Consider the following 20,409-nt stretch of genomic DNA (forward strand, 5'->3'; position numbering starts at 1 on the left):
TTGGTAACCTACACGTACTATACAGTGTAAAGTACTATCACGTATAGCATGATAGTGAAAGGACCGATTTATACGGGAACTTACACATGGCTACGAAGTTGTCTGGTAAGATTGCCATTATTACTGGTGCGGCAGGTGATATAGGACGAGCGTCAGCTATGCGACTTGCCCGTGACGGTTGCAATTTGGTTCTAGTGGATCTAGCTGGGACTGACTTGGAATCTGTAAAACAGGAGGTGGAGTCGAATGGAGCAACTTGCCTAGCAATACGTGCCGACGTTACAAAATCAGATGATGTCCAAGATTTCGTATCACGAGCAGTTCGCAGGTTTGGAAAAATTGATTTATTGTTCAACAACGCTGGTGTGCAAGGATGCTTCACTCCGACAAACGACTATCCAGAAGAGGATTTCAGTAAGGTGATTAAGGTTAACGTGGAAGGAGTCTTCCTTTGCCTTAAATACACATCTCAAGCAATGGTAAAGTCAGGACAAGGTGTTATTGTCAACACTGCAAGTCTTGCTGGAATGATTGGACCACAGAACATGTTGGCGTACTCTGCGTCAAAGCATGCAGTAGTGGGAATGACTAAAACAGCCGCCAAAGATCTGGCCCCATATAACATACGCGTGTGTGCAATATCCCCAGGCCTGGTAGAAGGTAAAATGTGGAAAACCCAAGTAGCTGGCCAAGCTCAATGTAAGCAAGGTGATGATGCAGGGACAATCAATTTAGAACAAATGAAGGATCGCATGTTGAGTGGGATTCCAATGAAACGACTTGGAAGATTAGATGAGATAGCATCGGTTGTAGCATTTTTATTCAGTGATGATGCATCTTATCTAACAGGAACAGTTATCCCAATTGATGGAGGACGGCTGCAGTAAACAATACTACGCTTATCTGTGCTACAAAGCAGCATCTAAAGGCATAGCTGGTTGTGTTGGTGATAATGGTTTAGCAAGAAATTCTGAAAATTTGACCACGTGATCACGTCCTCGGACTTCATGTGGCAGCAATGGCAACTTGGTTATGTGAAAGTCCTCATACAAATCGCATATCTATACACAACAAATGTGCCATAACATCGATCATCTTATATGATACAGTATTATAATTTCACCTGGTCAAGGTACTTAGCTTGTAGTCTCCTGCGAGAAGCACACGTTGAGCAACCTCCATAACCTGTAAATAGCAAGAAACAGCTACTAAAGGCCACTGTATTAATGACTTGAAATTTACCAGACTGTATCAATATTGATCAAACAACAATTAACAAGAACTGTCAAGAACATGCTAATGTATACTTATGACAGAAATAACAAATAAGTACATGGTAGCAGTGCAGTGCACTTTCCGGCCATTCCATTTTTCAATTTTTTAGTTTGGTTAAAAATTGAAAAGTACATTGTCCATTTCAATTCTTTGACCAATTTTAACTAAAAATTAAAAATTGAAATGGGATTAAAAGCGTTGCTGGGTTCAGAAATAATTATTCTAATCGCTTTGGCGCAAGTTTGGGTGCACCTAAGTGACCTTTACTATACCTGCAAGTGTTACAAACCGAATCCCTCTACTAGCACAAGTGTGCAATCAACAAATTAGAGACGCCACATCAACTGAACAAAAGTTCGCTTCCCTATAGAGTCATAGATCGTTACTGCTAATTGCTATATTTCATCAGTGTGTTATTGAGATTGTGACATAGAGAGTACACCTTGAAGGACTGTGCACCATCAATCAAATTGCTTTATCACGTCTACGTGCTGTCACTGAAGACTAGATAGAATATACTTGGCCAGAAAGTGCAGCTGTCATTTCAATTTTTTTATATGTAGTTGTCTCAATTATCAATTTTGTAATTTTTAATTTTTACATAAAAAGTGGTCCAAAAATTGAAATGCACGATGTACTTTTCAATTCTTAACCAAACTAAAAATATTGAAAAGTGGAATGGCCAGAAAGTGCACTGACCATATTGGTAAGACAATTCAACTCTGCCAGATTTTGAACCCTACCAATGTCAAAGCACATTGGTATACAAAGTAAAATAATCAACTTTGTATGGAAGAGTGCATAAATTCCTGTTCTACTACAAACGTTAAGATTGTGTAAGTACTTACCCTATGCTACTTGTAAGATTAGTCAAAGTAGCCTCACAATAACTACGACACACCGCAAGTTAATGATATATTAATTGCCAAACATGCACACCTGTTATGACACCAAGATATAAGAATAAAAATGCAGTAACAAATCTCTCATTTCATTACATAAACACTAAAATTACTCCACACCTGTCCCATTATTGCTGTTGCACAAGCAACATTCAAGTGTTTACCAAGAAATAAAGCAACATTAAGCTTAGCAGTTACTCGATTTCAGCAACACTTATTAGCTTGGTAAAGAAAGGTCTAAGTCTTCAATTGAGTTACAATCTTAACCTTAATAAGTAAAGTTATTTAGAAAAGTAACAAGCTGTTTGGTTTCTAGATGACTATACAAAGCCTATACAGATAGAAAATGTTTTTTTCAGATACACCAAACATTTCGAAAGTCTATAAAAAGTGCAACAGGGTTGTATTTTCTACATTGAGAATACATCATTACAACAACAGTTTGCATACTCTCTGTACGTTTGTATATACACAGATACATGTAGTTCATATAGTTTCTTGCACTGCCATTTGTGGAGAATCTCAAAATTAAAAAAAATGATAAAACTTATGCTCCAACAGAGCATACATAATCTCCAGAAAATGATAAAATATCTGAACGTTTCAAAAGTCATTACACACTGACACATACTGTCATTTTGTTTTACTACTACATACTTTACCAAGTTATGAACATTTACAAAACTAATTACAACAACGAGTACTACAACAATAGCACCGAGTGCCAGCATACGACCTATAATAGAAATAATACCTTCGCGTGATTCTAGAGGAAACACAAGCTGGTTGACTATAATATTGTGAGTGTCAATAGAGTATTTGGCAAGATCCTGTATCAGTCGTTCAGTTTCATACAAAGATAAGAATTCAGCAATACAAACACACACAAATGTTGTTTGATCCTACAGTTAAAACAGTGGCAATAATCAAATTTTAAAAATCTTGAGAAATTACTGACAGCATCCCTAAATTGTTCATTGACTTGTTTCACTGCTGGTAGTAGTTCTTCAAACTTCTGGACTAAATCATCACTTGATGTGCCTGACATACCAAACATACCTCCCAACTACAACACAACAAACTGAATATGCTAATCAATTATGTACAAACCCTCCTGGCAAGAGACAACATACCTGACTCAACATTCCAGTAAATTTCGATTTAAGTTTCATCAACTTCCCAAGACCCTTTTCCAGAAGAGAAGGAAATGACAACAACCGAAGTGTGTGACCCGTAGGTGCAGTGTCAAACACAACCACTGAAAAGTTCATGCCCTTTACTAGTCTGTAAAAGACACACAGCAACAGTGGCACATTTGGACAAAGAAAAGGCAGATCAACAATAGAACTAACTTGAGAACTTCGGCAAAGCTCATTGCTTCATCAATACCAGGGAAAGCACCAATTACTTCTTGCAGAACCATCTTGCTTACTGTCTTTACATCTACATACACATATAATACAGCTAGACACAAGTGTGTATTAATGCTTTAGAACATTGCAACAAAAATAAGATACCATAGTGTTGGCAATGCAGATCGAGAAATACCACTTTGTTTTGTGCAGTCAAACTATCAGTAAACAGCTTGTGATTCCAGATACATGCAACACATGGTAATCACAACAATCTGTTTTGAAGTGGCAAAATAGAGCATTGTTGGGATAGCCTCAGATATCTTTTAGTAATAACAATTTAAACAATTTGACTGTTTTGCCATCTCAGAAGCAATCAACCAAGAGAGATTTGTAGAATCAAAGTACTTATTGCTCACATACTAAATCTTTGTCAATTTCCTATTGTTATCCTTTGCAAAAATCTATGATACTAACAAGAAATCATGGTTTCCTAAATATGTTTCATATAAGGTATGATAATCATGATGTATTTCTGCTTAGGCACTGATAGCCTTAACCTAAAAATAAGAAAGCAAATCCAAACTTTCTGTGCATTGTGTGTGTGTGTGTGTGTGTGTGTGTGTGTGTGTGTGTGTGTGTGTGTGTGTGTGTGTGTGTCAGGTTCAAGTCACAGTGATGACAAGATATGGCATAATTTCCTTGGGCAAGAAACTCACACACAATTGCTCTCTCGACTCAGGAGTATAAATGAGTACCTGGTCATTGACTGTGGTGGCAAAGACCCCCAACTGCTACAAAGTCCATCAGTCACTGGGGTCCTGGTGGGACTTCGGGTGCCCACACCACGGTTGGCGTCGCAGTCAATGCTCCTACAAGTACCTGGCCAGGCTCCAGGAGATTGCTTAGCACGGCCCATAGCTCCTGCGTCGTGCACAGAAACCCAGCCAGATGGCTGGGGGGCATAACTGTAAATGGCAGCTCCTTATCCATTTGCCATTTTTTGCATTTTGCGTGTGTGTGTGTGTGTGTGTGTGTGTGTGTGTGTGTGTGTGTGTGTGTGTTTGTGTGTGTGTGGTCAAAATCCTTTCCTTAAAAAAAGTAAACCGTACAACTTCACACACAACCTGCAGTACAGTACTTGCAAAATATGGACAAGCTAACATCAACCACATGCAAGTTAAAGTCATGAAAAACATATGTGTGTTGCATTGCAAGTCAGTTCCCATCATTCATATTGCTAACAAATGCAAATAAAGCATAATCCTCATTTGAAGACAAATACGACTAGTCATGCAAGAAACCTAACACTGTCCTTTAACTTTAAATTAATTAAGGGTTTAATGATCTACATGTTGAAAGTCATCCTTTCGTTTTGCCTATTTTGAAATGATCCACTTCATCATCTTTTGAAAAACCACACAATTGAAAAGTACACTCAAACTCCCCTTATCTGGGCAGCTTGGGACCGGACACTGCCCATAACTCAGAAACGGCCACATCTGGGAACACCCCACAATTTGCTCAATATGTACACCTGTATGATTAACATTCAATTTTGCATCCCTACATGTAAGTGAATGCACATACGTACATAATAGATGTACATGCACACTGTACACTGATCTTTGTCTCGAGCGTCATCACAGACCTCTTTCGCTTCTGCGGGGCAGGCGTCTGCGTTGGTCTAGTCTCAGACATCTTCAGGTAAGTCTTACAAGCTGTAAATAAGAAACTAGCACCTAAGTATGGCTATCTGTCGACAAGAAACTGGACTAGTACTGGACTTTTGATTACACGACCTTTGCCTCGACCTCGTGCATGTGGACGACGCGCAATACACGTGATGCAATTGTGCAATACGGGGGTGCCCGGTAGACGGACGTGCCCGGATATGGGACGTCCGGATAAGGGGAGTTTGAGTGTACAAAAATGCACACAAAACACTCCTGCAAGATGGCAGAGGCAATAATCAAGCCTCTATCCACATGAGGACTGCAAATGTGTGAAATTCTAAGTTTGATACATCCTGGTATGGACACATGTAGAAGGTCCGGCACTATTATCAATAGAGCCTGCCTCGAATATAGGCTACCCTCATTGAAAAGCCACAGCTGGTAACAGTGCTAAAAATAGAGGTCACAGACTATATTCCAAGACATATGATACCTTCATCAGCAACTAATACCGTGTTCATACTAGTAACTTCAGAACCAAGTTGGACTAGATATATTTTCTTCAAGATTGTTATTACTGTACTCTACTCAAAATACTTGATAAAGGCCTCATTCCGACACTGACTTTGGCCATCTAGATCACTTTCTACTATACCTAGCACGATTCTGAAGTCTCTAGAGTGCACATGGTATAAGAAGTATCATATTCGACCATATATGTACATGCTACAAGTACCTATGCATTCAACTCACCAGGTTCTGCCAGATCATCCATCATTTCAGTTGCGTCTGCAATTTTAGAGTCAATTTCCTGTAATGGAAGCAAATTAGTTTGCCATACCAAACATCATATGTTAGGTACCATAGCAAAGAGATTGTCAAATCCATTGACTTTAGTTGGAGTACTAGTAAACTTCTGTTGAAACGAGTCAGAAATGTTATGAGCAGGATCAGTGGAAATGATAAGAACCCTTTCTCTCACACGTGACAACAGTGCAGCAATGCTGCTACTACACATTCAAATCAATGTTGCGTCAAATTATACTAATATACAATTGCTTAAATCATAAATTAAAGTTACCATTTTGTAATTCAAGAACAAACTAAATGAAGAAGCACTACAGTGCAAACCCTCCGTGTGCCATAGCCATGCAGCTTGCATGTAATTAGTCAGAGCCTATTAGAAGAGCATGAGAAGAAGGCTGGACACATTGAGTGGCAAGACACATTGCAAACGTATTGTAATGGACTTTCTCACTTATTTACCAGCAGTAGACACATTTCCTAAACAATCGGCAACCATCTTCTATGCGAGTTTTGACGATGAACGAATGCGCAGCAGAAACGCATACTAAACTGGAACTACATACTATTCAAAACTGCAAATGTCAGAATGTACCTGAACTATACTTTCGCTAAGTTTTGTGCTGGTCCAACACCATTGAAGCACGTGTTGGCCAACGGCGTAGCTATGGGGAGACGTGGGGCACAGACCTTCCCGATATTTGTCAAAACCGACATAAACTTGTAATATAGTTATGATAAATTTGCTCGGGTGTACTATGTCACTCGATTGATGTTTATGTGGTAACAGCGGTTACAGTTGGATCTAGACGAGATGCTAATAACAGTGGGATCTAAGATGTTCTATACTACAAAGTAGTGGTGTTATGTACACGATGGCATGTCAACCGATTTCAAGGATGACTTTTAAATCAATGTAGACATACATGCATGCATACATACATTTTTTCTGTTTGTATTGAGAGTCTTTAATTAAGGTAAAGACTCGTGTAAAACATTTACATTGCAATCATACACACATCAATTAAGCTAGATTCCATTGTCACATTAAAAGTGGTCTCCAGTAGTTAGTAGCCTTGTTTTTCTTGACTTCCCATCATCTGTATTTTCATCCTTATGGTGTGCCTAACTGCAGCCACTATAGCTTTCCCTGAGAGTTTCCCCTCTTCCTCCAATATACATTGTGATTAAGGATATCGTTAGGCTTGGTGGTACATGTATCGCCACTAATAGAAGAAGACTTAACATTGTCTCATGTAAATACAGACATATGTAATTATCCAAACATAGCCATATGCTCTGTGTGTGCCCCCCCCCCCCCCAACCACGAAATGCTAGTTACGCCGCTGTATTGGCTGTATTATTCATTAGCTATCACTGTGATTCCTGTGTAGATCCTGTGTTGAGTTGTTGACATAGCAACGTGCATCATTGAAATAATTTAGCACATGCTTTACCAGCAATAATTGGTCGGTCATTGGTCTATGGCCGGTATTACTATACCTAGCGTTTCACGCGTCGGTAATAAAGTTTCCTACAGATTTACATTACAGATGTAAGCAGTGCTTACAAGTAATGCAATGTAAATTGGTTAACTAAATAGCACTGAGTTGTGCAAGTATCACTCGACTAAAAGCCTTTTATAAGACTAATAAAAAGCTGCTCTACTACGACAAACAAAGCACTTTATTTTACCAAAAATTTATGCACCTTTTACAAAAATTGATTTTTGTTGACATACGAAATTGGTACAGTACACATTACACAGTACAAAGATCCTGCTGACAAGCAAGTGCGTATACAGTACATGTAATTGTTATTGTTGCAAATATCTATGCTGCAATTCAAATCTTCAATATGGTCAATTGCCTTCCTGATATATTCAATCTTCTTGCATATATTTGCACCATTTTGTGCTCCATACATATAGCATAAATCGATTTCATGCATCTGTGAGGTTAGAGATACATAATAAGGTTTCTGTGCCATATACAGTACGTATACAGTGTATGTACAAATAGTTACATGCAGCCTTAACAGCTCAGAACAATTCAATCTATGAACACCGCAAAACCATTTCTTACTAAGTTTTATTTTTAATTAAATCAGTCAAGAAAAATGCAAGTTCAGTCTAGACACCGAGACGCTATTGATTTGCTCCACAATACTAGTCAAATTTTGTAGTTTTTTTATATAACAATTGTTGACAAATTTCATTTTGTAGACACGAGCATGAAAGGTTTCTAGAAACAAGTTGTGCAATTTTAATCACCAAACTGGTGTGATTACATTGTTTGGTAAATGTTCAGGTTGGGTATCTGAAACAACTACAAAATATTTATAGATTCCATGCCACTGATCTTATCTGAATAGCACACATATTCGTAACATCTGTTCAGCGTCGCACCAGTAGCGTGCCGGTAGAAGTAATTACATGCTTCACTAGCGAGAGTAATAACAGACTTACAATTAATGTGTACAAAAGTACCAATAGCACCGTGCACCTACACCATGCAGAAATATACTGAGTAGATCACAAAGTTGCCACCACAAATTCAGTCCAGCTAACTTACCTACATCTACAAATTAATTAGCGTCAAGGAATCCGTCTTTTACCTGCACGTTGTCTTTCCCACTCCTCCCTTGCCACCTACAAATACCCATCTAAGCGACGACTGATCAATAACGTTACGAACAGAAGGCTCAATGTCCTGAGTGTCGTTCTCGATATATGCTTCCGCCATTGCTAACGTACGTTAGCAAAGTCAGTCTAAAGTGCGTTAATTACGGCTACTGATGTGTGGGATATTCTGTTGGATAATCGTAAATGAGGAAGACAATAAAGGCTATGACGAGACTAAAAGGAGTATTCTTCGTTTAGTAAGACGACGTGGTCCGGATGGTTTTGAAAGCAGCGTACATAAAATTAACTGCAAGTCAAGTTGTTTACCGCACAAACTAGCTTCTTCTTGCGAAGAAAGCAACAAGCAGGAAAAGGCCACTTGTGATACCGGTGATGAATTCTTCGTACGTTTGGAAATGGCTGCTAGTGTTCTTCATCTGCGCGGAAAGTTTACTTCTCAACCATTGAAAGATGACATGGGCAATGCGTTGCTATGGAACGGAGAGATATTCGGTGGTGTTGAGGTTGTCCATTGTTGGCACTTGCGACACTCAGAGTACTCATACACATAGTAGCAGAGGCTAGTAGGCAAGTAGGCTCGCGGATAGGAATGGCAGACCGTATATAGACTCTACCACCTATGAATATGTTAGCTCTGTGAATACTTTAGCTCAAGTTGAGTTGCATGTACCTGTTCTAATTTTACAAATAGCTGACATAGGACTAGCTTGGAGAACTCTCACAGAATCACACAGAAATTGACAAGTCTAGCAAAAATGCATGTAGGCTTTGTAGTAAGGTGACACAAACATTAATGTTTGTTTTGTGATTTGCACAGACTACCCAACTATATCCCAATCTGAGCAGGACAGTTCTTGCAACTGTTTGAAAGACTTTTGTGTTCTACTTTGTATGTACAAATAGGGTCTAAACGACATCATTTACTTATCAATAAAATAATTGTGTGGAGATGGTATGGGTGTGCAGGAGCAAAATTGGGAGTCATCTCACTTTTCTCAAAAGTTGACCTTTTGAGATGGGACCTGGATCCAGATTAATTAATCCCCAAAATTAAGTGGTTGTTTCTGTATCAAAGGTTTACCATCCTTTCAAACTTTATCAAAATCTATCCACACATTTTTGAGTAACATGCTCACAAACAAACAAACTAACAAGCCTTATTAGTTAGAGGTAGAATTTTTGTGATGACATAGTATATTTGATAAAATTAGTATTAAACAGTACTGTATATATAACTGATGCTATTACAGGTGAGAGATATGGACAATGACACAGAAGTTCTTCTGAAAGCACTTGGAGATTGTGTTAGCAGTGCTGATATTTTAGCTGTCATGTCACGTGTGCAGGGGCCTTGGGCTTTTGTATATTATCAGGTTAGCTGTGTGGCACTTGAATTGCCAGAAGAAACATGCTGGCATTTGTGATTGGTGATGCATGGTCTTGTTAGGCAAAACACAGATTACTGTGGTTTGGCCGGGACTTTTATGGTCGACGTAGTCTACTCTGGCATCTTCCACGTCACCCATTGGACTTGTTTGCATTGTCTTCGATAGCTACAAGAACTGGAAAGCTGACTGTATGGCTGACATTGTCTTTCAACAGGAGTGAGACAAATTTGTTTTGTTTTTTGTATGTAGAAGTGGTTGGAAGTTCCCGTAGGAATCTATTCTCTTAATTTGGCATCATTGCTGACAGGTAGACTGAATCATTCTTTCTCATGAAAATTGGAAGATAAAGTTTAATTATTGGGCTTTTATTTACTCTAGACAAAGTTCACATTACTTATTACTGTTGGAGATATGAATATCAAGTGTTTAGACATAATGAGGAACCTTTACAACAGTTTGAAACACTGCCAGCTGAATGTCAACAGTACATTTCTTTTACACTTTCTGCCATTTCAGTAGCTCCTCCAGTTTCACCATTCAATGCTAGTTTGACTTCAGTGACAGTAACTTTGCACAGTGAATGCCATGTTCACCAATCAATCATCTGTAGTCAATACCCAGATGGCTCATTACATTCTGGTGTGAGAAGACAATTAGCAGAGACATTTCTTAATCTTCTTGAAAAAGCAGTTGGGAAACGTGTTACAAACATTCCATCATTAGGTGATGTAGCGTCACAAAGACTTCTGGACATAGACAGGAAAGACAGAAGAGTTCTCACTACAAACCATTTGGGCCATAGTACACAGATAATGGGAAATGCTAAAGTAGGTGTTTTGTTTTCTGGTGGAGTCGACTCTATTGTTCTTGCAGCTATTGCTGACAGGTTACTTTACAATCAGCTGTGTAGTGGCAAGATTTGATGCCATTCTTTTTAATAGATGTGTAGTCAAAGATGACGAGATTGATCTGTTGAATGTTGCTTTTGAACAAAAAGACAAAAGGTTAAGGCAGTGTGATGTAAGGAAGCCACACGAGAGTGATGGTAGGTTCTTATTGGAAAGGTATGAGAACTGACAGTTGCTTTTTAATTTTACATGACTTTTCTTGTTACTTTAGTGATTTTGATGTGCCGGATCGCTTAACAGGACTTTCAGGATTACAAGAGTTGAAAAAATTAAATTGTGAAAGGACTTGGAACTTTGTGCAGGTTTATGCCAGTGATTCTTAAACTACAGCATGTCAATACCTTTATTAGCTGGTTTAGACTACCAAATCACCAGCTATGCATAATAATAATATGTGTGTCATTGTTTCAGGTTTGATGTAAGGTTTACCACTGTTATTTATGTGTTCTATATTTGTTTATCTCATTGCAATTGCCTAATAGCAAGCGATTTTGAATATTCTTTGTTCGTCAGTCTTGTAAGCTCTGAGATCATTTACTAACCAAATGTGCAGGTCTTTAATTGTTTCAGTCAGTGGCTCATAGTGTGACAAGGTGTAAAATTGATTAATTAATTAAACTGTTGTCTTGATTTCAAAGTAGTGAAAAGTGAACATAGAGAGTGGGTTTGTGTAGATTAATGTTTGGTTCTGAGTAGCTTTGCTGACCATAGTATGCCGCCATGCTCAAGAATTTGTTTGCCATCTTTGTGAAAGAGAAAGTGAAGTGTTTACACTCTATTTACACTTACATGCCACAGGCTATGTGCATTGTCAACTCATCTTGTAGTAAACAGTGTTCTTACATCAGGTCTGTGCTCTTGTGGTTTAGGAGTGTTGTGTGTGGAACATGCATTAAAGTTCTGTGGTTACAGTATCATCTGGTTTTGTGGTTGGTATCATCTTACAAGAAGTACAAGATCCCAAACCTTTACTTCATATGAACTGTTTCTAAAGTAATGCTCATTACATGGCAGAAGTGTGCACCAATCCAGTTTAAGCACGTGTATATCAGATTTTATACTATTATAGTTTAAGGTCTACAGTAGAATAGACCTGAAGTTTTGACATTGCACGTTTAATTTTTTATCATGTTTGTGGCTGTTGTCAGGTACTTTGAATTATGTACCTTACCTTCTACTGCTAGCTTATTCTCACCAGTGAACTATACTCAAGGCAATAATGGTGGCTATTAGCTGTGCAGCTCGCAAGGCAGGCAAAACAGTTGTTCAGTAGCAAAGATGAGTTAAAGAGCTCTGGTGTTTTAGCAAGATTACTGTTAGTGTGCAAAGATAGCACGTGTTTTTGAGACATGATTATTTGCATGGTATGTGGTATTTGATTGTAGCCAAAAAAGGATATTATTAATAAACAATCATACTTTTTATAACGTTTTAGTACTTAGTAGGTTTCAAAAATAATTTCTTGGAAAAAGTATGAGTACAAGAGATGATAAGAGTTGCTTGTAACATTTAAATTTGTCTAATTAATTGTATGCAGATTAATGTTAGAGCTGAAGAGCTGGAAAGAGACAGGTAGGAGTTGATTTCTTACATTAGATGACAACTATTTATTTGAAGGATGTCAACTTTACTCAGGGACAATCATATTGGTGATCTGGTCTATCCTCATACAACAGTCTTGGATGACAGCATAGGATGTGCCTTGTGGTTTGCAGCAGGAGGGAAAGGATTGCTGAACACTGCTGGTATTTGCTTCATGAAAGAGGAGAGTATATTTTGTGATATTGACTGGCTCTTTAGACTCGTCCTCTTGTTCTTATCTGAGTCAAGCAAAGGCATGCAACACTATGGAGTTTTGTAGTGAATAAAATCAGTTTTCTGTTTGGCTAGGTTCTTCTAGTTGGCATGGGAGCAGATGAGCAATTAGGTGGATACTCACGGCATAGACAAGCCTTTCAGTCAGTACAGCTTGTAGTTGCATTTGTACATAGTTACAAAGAGAATTAAGTCTTAATTTTAGACTTCATGCTTGGCGTGGTTTGTTGGATGAAATTCATCTCGATGTCAATCGAATTTCGCAAAGAAATTTAGGAAGAGATGATAGGTATGCATTGGAGCGCGCACGCACACGCTGAGACTTGCACCACAGCTGCTTTCATTAATTAAGTTAAGGGAGTAGTAGATCTATATCATGTATCATGTTTTATGTACATAGATGCATCTCGGACCATGGCAGAGAGACACGTTTACCGTACTTGGATGAAGACGTTGCTAGCTTTCTGAACTCACTTCCAGTCTGGTGCAAGGTATTAATCTGTTCTGACTTATTAGCTACCAAGAATAGAACAAGGATGGGAAGGCTTGTACTGTATGTCTGACAACCATAGTGATAACTTATGAGTGTAATCTCTTGTATATTTGTTATGATACTAATCTTGAAAATGTACTTATTAAAATGTTGCTTAAGGTGTAGCTGTGCACTTTGTTAATTAATTAAGGTCAATGACTGATGGTCTAAGGGCTTTCCAACAATAATTTGCTAGCACAAAGCCTGACCACAGGTTTTGTGGCAGTGGTCTTCATTTAATCTAAGGGTGGAACTTTTCTAGAAATGTAAAAACACAAGATCATATATGTATGTATCATACAAGTTCACAACATGGTGAATTTAGAGTATCTGCAAATCATGCCACATCAAGACTTTAGCCTTAAGCGGCGTTTCTTTCTATCAATATTTTTATGCTTATAGACAATCTGTATGAAGAATTTTCACAGCAAAATAGGACAAGCTTACCCTTTTATGAAGTTGCTGCTATAATACTTAATGATATCTAATGATTAATTATTCAAAGCAGTGGTATTTTCTGTGCTTTGGCGTGGTCCAGTTGAATTTCCAAAACCTTGGCTGTACAGGCTTGACTAATTGTTCAGGACGATGTTCATCAAGTCATTGTCATTTCAGCGCCGGATCCAGGAATTTTTAAAAGAGGGGTTTACCGTTAGCAGTTATATAAAGCATTACTAGTTTTCTCTTTTCTAATGAAATTATATGAAATTATTGAACCACGCCTATTGGAAAAGAGGGGTTGCAAACCCCTAAACCCCCTGTGGATCTGGCCCTGCATTTAGTGGTCTAGCAATGAATGACTTTCTTTCAACGTTAGAGCATTTGTAATTATTGGTCTTTGGTCTTGTGGAATGGCAACGTGTGCATGACTATGACAGAACATGAGTGGGTTTGCTACTAAGATCTTATGACTACAGCTGACATTTACTTTCAACACTTCTGTGAGTACTTGAGCCAACAATAATTGTTAATTGCGATACATTTATTGCTGTGTGTGTGTGCGTGTGTGTGTGTGTGTGCGTGCGTGTGTGTGTGTGCGTGTGCGTGCGTGTGTGTGTGCGTGTGCGTGCGTGTGTGTGTGTGAAGACTTATACTTGCATGCATGCAGATTGTGTCTGATTTATATTTATTCTATTCTAGGCTGATCCCCGTCTACCTCGTGGTGAGGGAGAAAAGATTTTATTGCGAGATGTTGCTCGTTTAATAGGACTAGATGGTTCAGCCACATGTCCAAAACGAGCTATTCAGTTTGGTTCAAGAATAGCTAAACTTCAAGGTTCAGGAATCAAAGGCTCTGACGTTTCCAGCCATTTACAAATATAGAATTAGTTGACACGTACAATTAATGCTCATCCTGTGCAGTTTGGATGAAAGTGTGAAAATCAGGAAGGATAGGCATGTGTAAGTATAAAGATAACTACCTTCTTATTGGTTTGTAACTTTTCTGCTGTAAACACATTCCGTTGTGGAGTTTGAGCTAGATCAGTTTGTTGAATAGTCTCGCGTAGCCAGACTCTACCGCCGCGTCATGCTTCCAAAGGATTTGGCGTCCTAGTCTGTAATATTCGGCCTGCAGTTGATGGTCGGACTTGAAGCTCTATCCTATGCTTGAAGTTGTTGTGGTATGGTTTCCTACATGGGGGGGAGGGTAACGACCAGCAGTCAGTCATTCCGGTGTTTTTTGAGTTATGAGTTTAGCGTACGGAGCGTATGTAAATAATACAAGTTGTGCTAAACGAACACCACACTTGTTTTGTGCGTTGGACAAGTCTCGCGCAGCCAGCCACTCCCCCTTTTCACTTCCGTTGCAGGGAGAGGGTCTGGTAAGGTTCCTTTGATGTCTTGGTTCTTGCGACCCCTTCGAAGTTTTTCCTTCTGTTTCTGCTGCAAGTGCTGCTGGACTTTGTTCTTGTTTAGGCGAGTTCATTTGCTCTTACAGTTTGCGTGGCTGCCTGCTCTAGGCATGGTAATTGAGAGAAGCATGCAGGTCGTGTTCTTGTACAACCTTGGCAGGTGAGTTGTTCTTCGCGAAATTGCTTAGAGGCTTGATGCAGCTGCAGCGATAAAGCTAAAAATTTAGCAACAGGAGTCAGGCCTAGGACGAGCAGCTTCTGTTTCCACCTCAGTCTTACACTTCATTGGCTTCCGTACCAGCTGTCTTGTATAGATGTTGCGTGATCATGCACTTCGAATTTTCGTAGGTCTTCCTTGTACGTACACGCTAGTTGTTGAATCCTGTTGGTTGATGATATCCTACGTACTGTACGTCAGTAGCCAAAGTGAACAGGCAGACACGTGAGAGCAATGAACTCGCCTAAAACAAGAACAAAGTCCAGCAGCACCTGCAACTGAAACAGAAGCGAAAACTTCACTGTACATGCGGATACTAGTTACCAGATGCGTTCCCATCAGTTGCTCGCTTATATCATCGTCTTTACGCCCCATGAATGCAGGGGTCAGCAGAACCAAGACATCAAATCGGAAACTGAAGCCTCAAATACAGTGTCTGTTGGAATAATTGGTATGCGTGGCAAAAAGACGTCTTCACTCTTGCAACTGCCTGTTAGAATCGTCGCTTTGATGACATTGCATGGTGAGTAATGTCTGAACATGCAACCACCCTTGTACCATTGCATAACGTAGGAGGGTCCAGGTTTCTCAAAAGCATGATGGGTGCTCCAAATTTAAGCATCAAGTTGTGTGGTAGAACACCTGGAATTTGCAGAGAATTTAAATTAAAATTCTGCTGAATAGTTCACTTGTTGGTCGGAGTACAAAACCGAGTCAAAATATTTGTAACACTTAATTAGTTTTGTTCTCCTGCATGGCAACTTTTGCAATAGAAACTCAAAATTTTAGCCAGTTAAGGTCTTCAAAATGCTGTTGCATGTTTGCGAAAACTGTTTCTTCAATTTTCTCTTCTGAAGTGTGAGAAATGCCTAGGTTGGTCATTAGGAACCGTTCCATTTCCAATGTTTAAGAGAGCTGAAGCAAAGTGTTCTGCTGTTTGGTCTCCGATATGATATACTTGCATGTTTCCAGTTAACTTTAGCTTGATTACGTGTCTCCAAGAAAAGTCGCTTTATACATGCATTCAACTCATCACCTTTGGTTCCTCTAGGCACAACAGGTAAATGTCTGTCGAAAGTCACCAGCCAAGATAAAAGTCACACCACCCTTAATTCTGTTATTACCTCGGTCTTGTAATGTCCTGTTGACAGCTTCAAATGCAGACTTGTAAGACATCTTCCCAGACTACTAATTTACACTCAATCAAAACTTGCGCGAGGGAGGTTCTCTTTGAAATGTTGCAAACTGGATTCTCCTGTCTGGAGAGATCCGGTGGCAGTTTAAAAGTGGAATGGGCGGTTTTCCACCTGTAAGCAGAGTGGCTGCAATATACCTATATCTAATGATGCCACAACTATAGCAATCTTTTCTCTGACGAACTTTAGTCAAGAGAAGGTTGAGAACAAATGTCCTTTTAGTGCCACCCAGTGCACTAAGAAATACATACCTCCATTTTTTTGACTAGACTTCTCTTTGTTCTTCCGTCAGTTTGGGCTCATTTTCTTCAATGAAGCCAAGAAGTTCCAAGACGCCATAGGAAAGTTCACGTATGATCTCTGGAGCCAAAGCATGTTCATTGTTTCTAGAGGGTGTCGGTAACCTTAATTAAGATGTGTGTATGAGGAAGACCACGATTTTGCTATTCAATAGTGTGCATGTGGCACATTGTTTTCCCAAAGGCGCCACCGTCTTTTGTAGTCATTAATTAGTCTCATGAGCTTATCAACTTTGAGTTTAAACACCTTGGCGATAATGTCGTGTCTTTCAGTTGCCTTTTGACCTTCACAAAGCTCGTTTTCAATCTCCTTGCATTTTCGATTGCAAGTAGATAAATTAAATGTGCGGAACGTACAGATCAGGTCTTCCGTAATGCCTGACATACGTCATTCCATCCTGCGTTCTTTTATGCATATACCGACTCGGCGAGGCTCTCCAGTAAAGGATAACGGTAAAATAATTAATTAACTGATCTACCTACATTTTGAGCATTTTGACATCCATCTGCATTCATAGCAACCCTGAGATGTGTACACGCTGGATATATATATAGGGAGGAGGGTTTGTGTACAACGGCTCAGTAATCGTTGTGCTGGACTGCTGGCCAAGCCTTGGGATGGCGTGTTACGCCAGTCAAGTAGTGATATAGCCAGGCCCAGGGGTCTTGTCCTGCCGTCTTGGCTTTTGCCATGAGCTGCTTAACCGTATTGACCGCATTTTCGGCCTTGCCGTTGCTTTGTGGGTGGTAAGAGCTGCTTTTGATGTGGCTGAAGTTCCATACTTTGCGAACTGGGTGAATTCAGTAGACATGAATTGAGAGCCGGGCCGTTGTCCGTAATCAGCGTTTGTGGGATTCCTTGCCTAGCAATTAAAGTGTTGCTTCAGCTTGTAAATGGCGGCAGCGCTCGTAGTGGTCTCTAGACGGTCGACTTCAACGAAGTTGCTAAAATAGCCTACCGTCACTAGGTAGTTCTTATCGTCTAAAGTCATTAGGTCAGCTCCAACATTAGCCCAGGGGCGAGTAGGAATGTCGTGTTGGAGAATTAAGTGTCTATTTCTGTTGCCGGTTTTGGTGCGTTTGGCAGACATCACATTTGCTCACGTAATCCCGAATGCCATTCGTCATGCTAGGCCAGAAGATGCATTCTTTGGCTCTTCGAATGCAGCCTTCTGTTCCTATGTGTGACTGGTGCATGCGGCCCAATGTGTATGAGCGGAGAGACTGTGGAATCACACACTGCCTGCCCCAGTAGATCACGCCTTGCTCGACAACTAGCTGATCTTGGAAGGGCTATATGGTATAGACGAATTCGAAGACGCGGAGGTAACAGCTGTTTCGAATCGTGCCATCCTTGAAATATGGCTGTGCACAGAGACTGGGATGTCTCATCTTGGGCCGTAGCAAGTGCTATATCCTGGAGTCTGCCTGGCGTAATGAAGGAAGACGTGGTTGCTTCTAATAGCTCTAGATTCTCCTCAAACTGAAAGTGGGTGTAAAATACCTCTGCGGGACAGTCGTTGTACACGTTCCGGTGTGGGAGAGATACGCGGAATAGCGTGTCTGCAATCAACCGTTCTCTGCCTCGCTTGTAGATGACGCGCATGTGGTATCGCTGTAAACGCATGAGCATCCGTTGGAGTCTTTGCGATGTCTCTTGCAGGGGCTTGAGAAAAATCATCTCCAGCGGCTTTTGGTCCGTATGAACTTCAATGAGGCGTCCATGTGTGTACTGGTGAAATCGATCCATGCCGTACACTAGCACTATAGCAAGGAACTCGCGCATAATTTGTCCCTAGCGCGTTTCTGCATCCGTGAGAGCTAGCATACAAGACTGGCCGACCCTGTTGCAGTAGCACTGCGCCCAAGCCCGTGCTAGAGGCGTCATATTGGAGGACGGTAGGCTCTGTTGGGTCAAAGAACTTGAGTATGGGAGCGCTGGTTATAGCCGTTTCGATGGTCTGTAGTGCATGGTGCGCATCGGTGGTCCACTAGCTGTCAGGCAGTGCCTGGTTGTGTGAGAAGCCTCAACGGTCCACTCATCTCTGACAGCCGTGGTAGGCAACGAGCCATGTAATTGACAGTACCCAAAAACGTTGGAGCTCTTCCACATTTGCTGGTTGTGGCATGTCGATGATTGCTTGGACTTTGGCTGGATCCGGTTTGAGGCCTTGAGTTGTACTGCAGCACTGCATGTGGCCATGCAGTGCTGCAAAACAGCTTGGTGATATGTGCTGGATATTTTCATAGCAGACTCGTATAAGACTCATCTTTTGGATTGATGGGCCTCCCAGAATGGACATAGTCTGTGTGTCCATGACAGCAAAGTCGTCTTGATATGTTGCTCCCGTCTTGGGGTTGGTGACTGTAGCGGTGACTGTAGCGGTGACCTTGCAAGGGTTCAACGAAGGAGGTATCATACGGTGTCAATAGTCGCCTTGCGGGCTGGATCTGTAGCTTTTGTGGTATGTACTCTTGCTTTCGAATGATATTGCAGGTGGCACCCGTGTCCAGCTAAAATTCGACTCCCTGTCCTCCAATGCACAGTGTGGCATGAAGCTTCAGTGGGTAGGGTTTTAATCCTGCACGTTTATGTGCTCTGGCTCGAGCACTACTGTCATGAGGTCGTCATTGCTGTCATCTCCGTCAATCATGTGGGGCTGTATTGCGTGGACTGCTGCATTGTTTATGGAATTACGCACTGATCCCAGTGATTGCGTTTGCTGCAGATTTTGCATTGGTAGCCAAAAGCGTTGCAATTGTCTCGGCCTCGTGGATGCTCTAGACCACAATATGCACACTGGATTTACCCTCTTTTCTCCTTTCTGAGTCCTAGGACCGTTGCCTGTTCGTGGAGGGTCTGTTGGTATTAGCTTCCACCAGATGGAGCTGAGATGGTTCCTCTGTGGTGATGTCCCTTAGCTGGGCAGTTGCAAGCTCTGAGACCCTGCAAGTCGAGATACAAGCGGCAGAGATAAAGCTGACTTCTGCAGTAGGGACTTCCTCACTGTGTCGTCCCTGATACCACAAACCAAGCGGTCGATCCCGGATCATGTCGTCAGTCAGAGCTCCATAGCCGCATGATCGAATAAAGCTTCGCAATGCCATAAGGTAGGAGTCAAAAGACTCACCTAGCTGCTGGTCTCTGCGGTTGAACGGGAAGCGTTCATAGGTAATGTTGACCTTGCCGACAAACTAATGCTCCATTTTTGCGAGGACGTTATCCATATTCGCCTTCTCTTCCTCAGTATCAAACGGAAGGCCGGGTGTTGACGATTTCTAGCGCATCTTGACCAATGCACGTAATTTATAAGGGAGAGGATAATTTCCAGATGGACACCTGGGATGTTGCTACATCCCTGATTGCCTTCTCGTTCATCTCCCATGAAGTAAATTTGGACAATCTTGGGCTCTTCTTCACCAGGCAGTGATTGTATGGATCCTATCCTATGATATAGTTGACCCGGCCTGGATTTTAATTAAAGACATGTATCCTGGCTCAACTAGATTTCCTTTGATGCAACAAAAGACGTCATCTGAAAGCAAAG

The 20,409-nt window shown here is 40.6% G+C and overlaps 3 protein-coding genes across 3 annotated transcripts; 2 read left to right on the top strand and 1 right to left on the bottom strand.

The window, feature by feature from the left end:
* Nucleotides 1-70: 70 nt before the first annotated feature.
* LOC134185490 (levodione reductase-like) lies at nucleotides 71-982 on the top strand. The gene has a single exon (XM_062653287.1). The coding sequence runs from the start codon at nucleotides 87-89 to the stop codon at nucleotides 885-887; it is 801 nt and encodes a 266-aa protein (XP_062509271.1). The 5' UTR covers nucleotides 71-86; the 3' UTR covers nucleotides 888-982.
* Nucleotides 804-8,753, bottom strand: LOC134185491 (ATPase ASNA1 homolog). The gene is made up of 9 exons (XM_062653288.1): nucleotides 8,626-8,753; nucleotides 6,068-6,215; nucleotides 5,959-6,016; nucleotides 3,530-3,620; nucleotides 3,311-3,461; nucleotides 3,136-3,243; nucleotides 2,932-3,079; nucleotides 1,124-1,185; nucleotides 804-1,061 (listed from the first exon to the last, which is right to left on the bottom strand). Exons 1-9 carry the CDS (start codon nucleotides 8,751-8,753, stop codon nucleotides 909-911), a joined length of 1,047 nt encoding a protein of 348 aa, XP_062509272.1. The 3' UTR covers nucleotides 804-908.
* Nucleotides 8,754-8,797: 44 nt separating this feature from the next.
* On the top strand, nucleotides 8,798-14,735 carry LOC134185733 (asparagine synthetase domain-containing protein 1-like). The gene is made up of 14 exons (XM_062653599.1): nucleotides 8,798-9,156; nucleotides 9,904-10,026; nucleotides 10,101-10,229; nucleotides 10,291-10,348; nucleotides 10,420-10,927; nucleotides 10,983-11,105; nucleotides 11,161-11,251; nucleotides 12,487-12,521; nucleotides 12,585-12,694; nucleotides 12,750-12,784; nucleotides 12,840-12,907; nucleotides 12,970-13,053; nucleotides 13,165-13,255; nucleotides 14,437-14,735. The coding sequence occupies exons 1-14, from the start codon at nucleotides 8,806-8,808 to the stop codon at nucleotides 14,617-14,619; spliced, it is 1,989 nt and encodes a 662-aa protein (XP_062509583.1). The 5' UTR covers nucleotides 8,798-8,805; the 3' UTR covers nucleotides 14,620-14,735.
* The last annotated feature ends 5,674 nt before the right edge of the window (nucleotides 14,736-20,409 follow it).

Source organism: Corticium candelabrum, chromosome 10 (genome assembly GCF_963422355.1).
Source record: "Corticium candelabrum chromosome 10, ooCorCand1.1, whole genome shotgun sequence".
NCBI lineage: Eukaryota > Metazoa > Porifera > Homoscleromorpha > Homosclerophorida > Plakinidae > Corticium > Corticium candelabrum.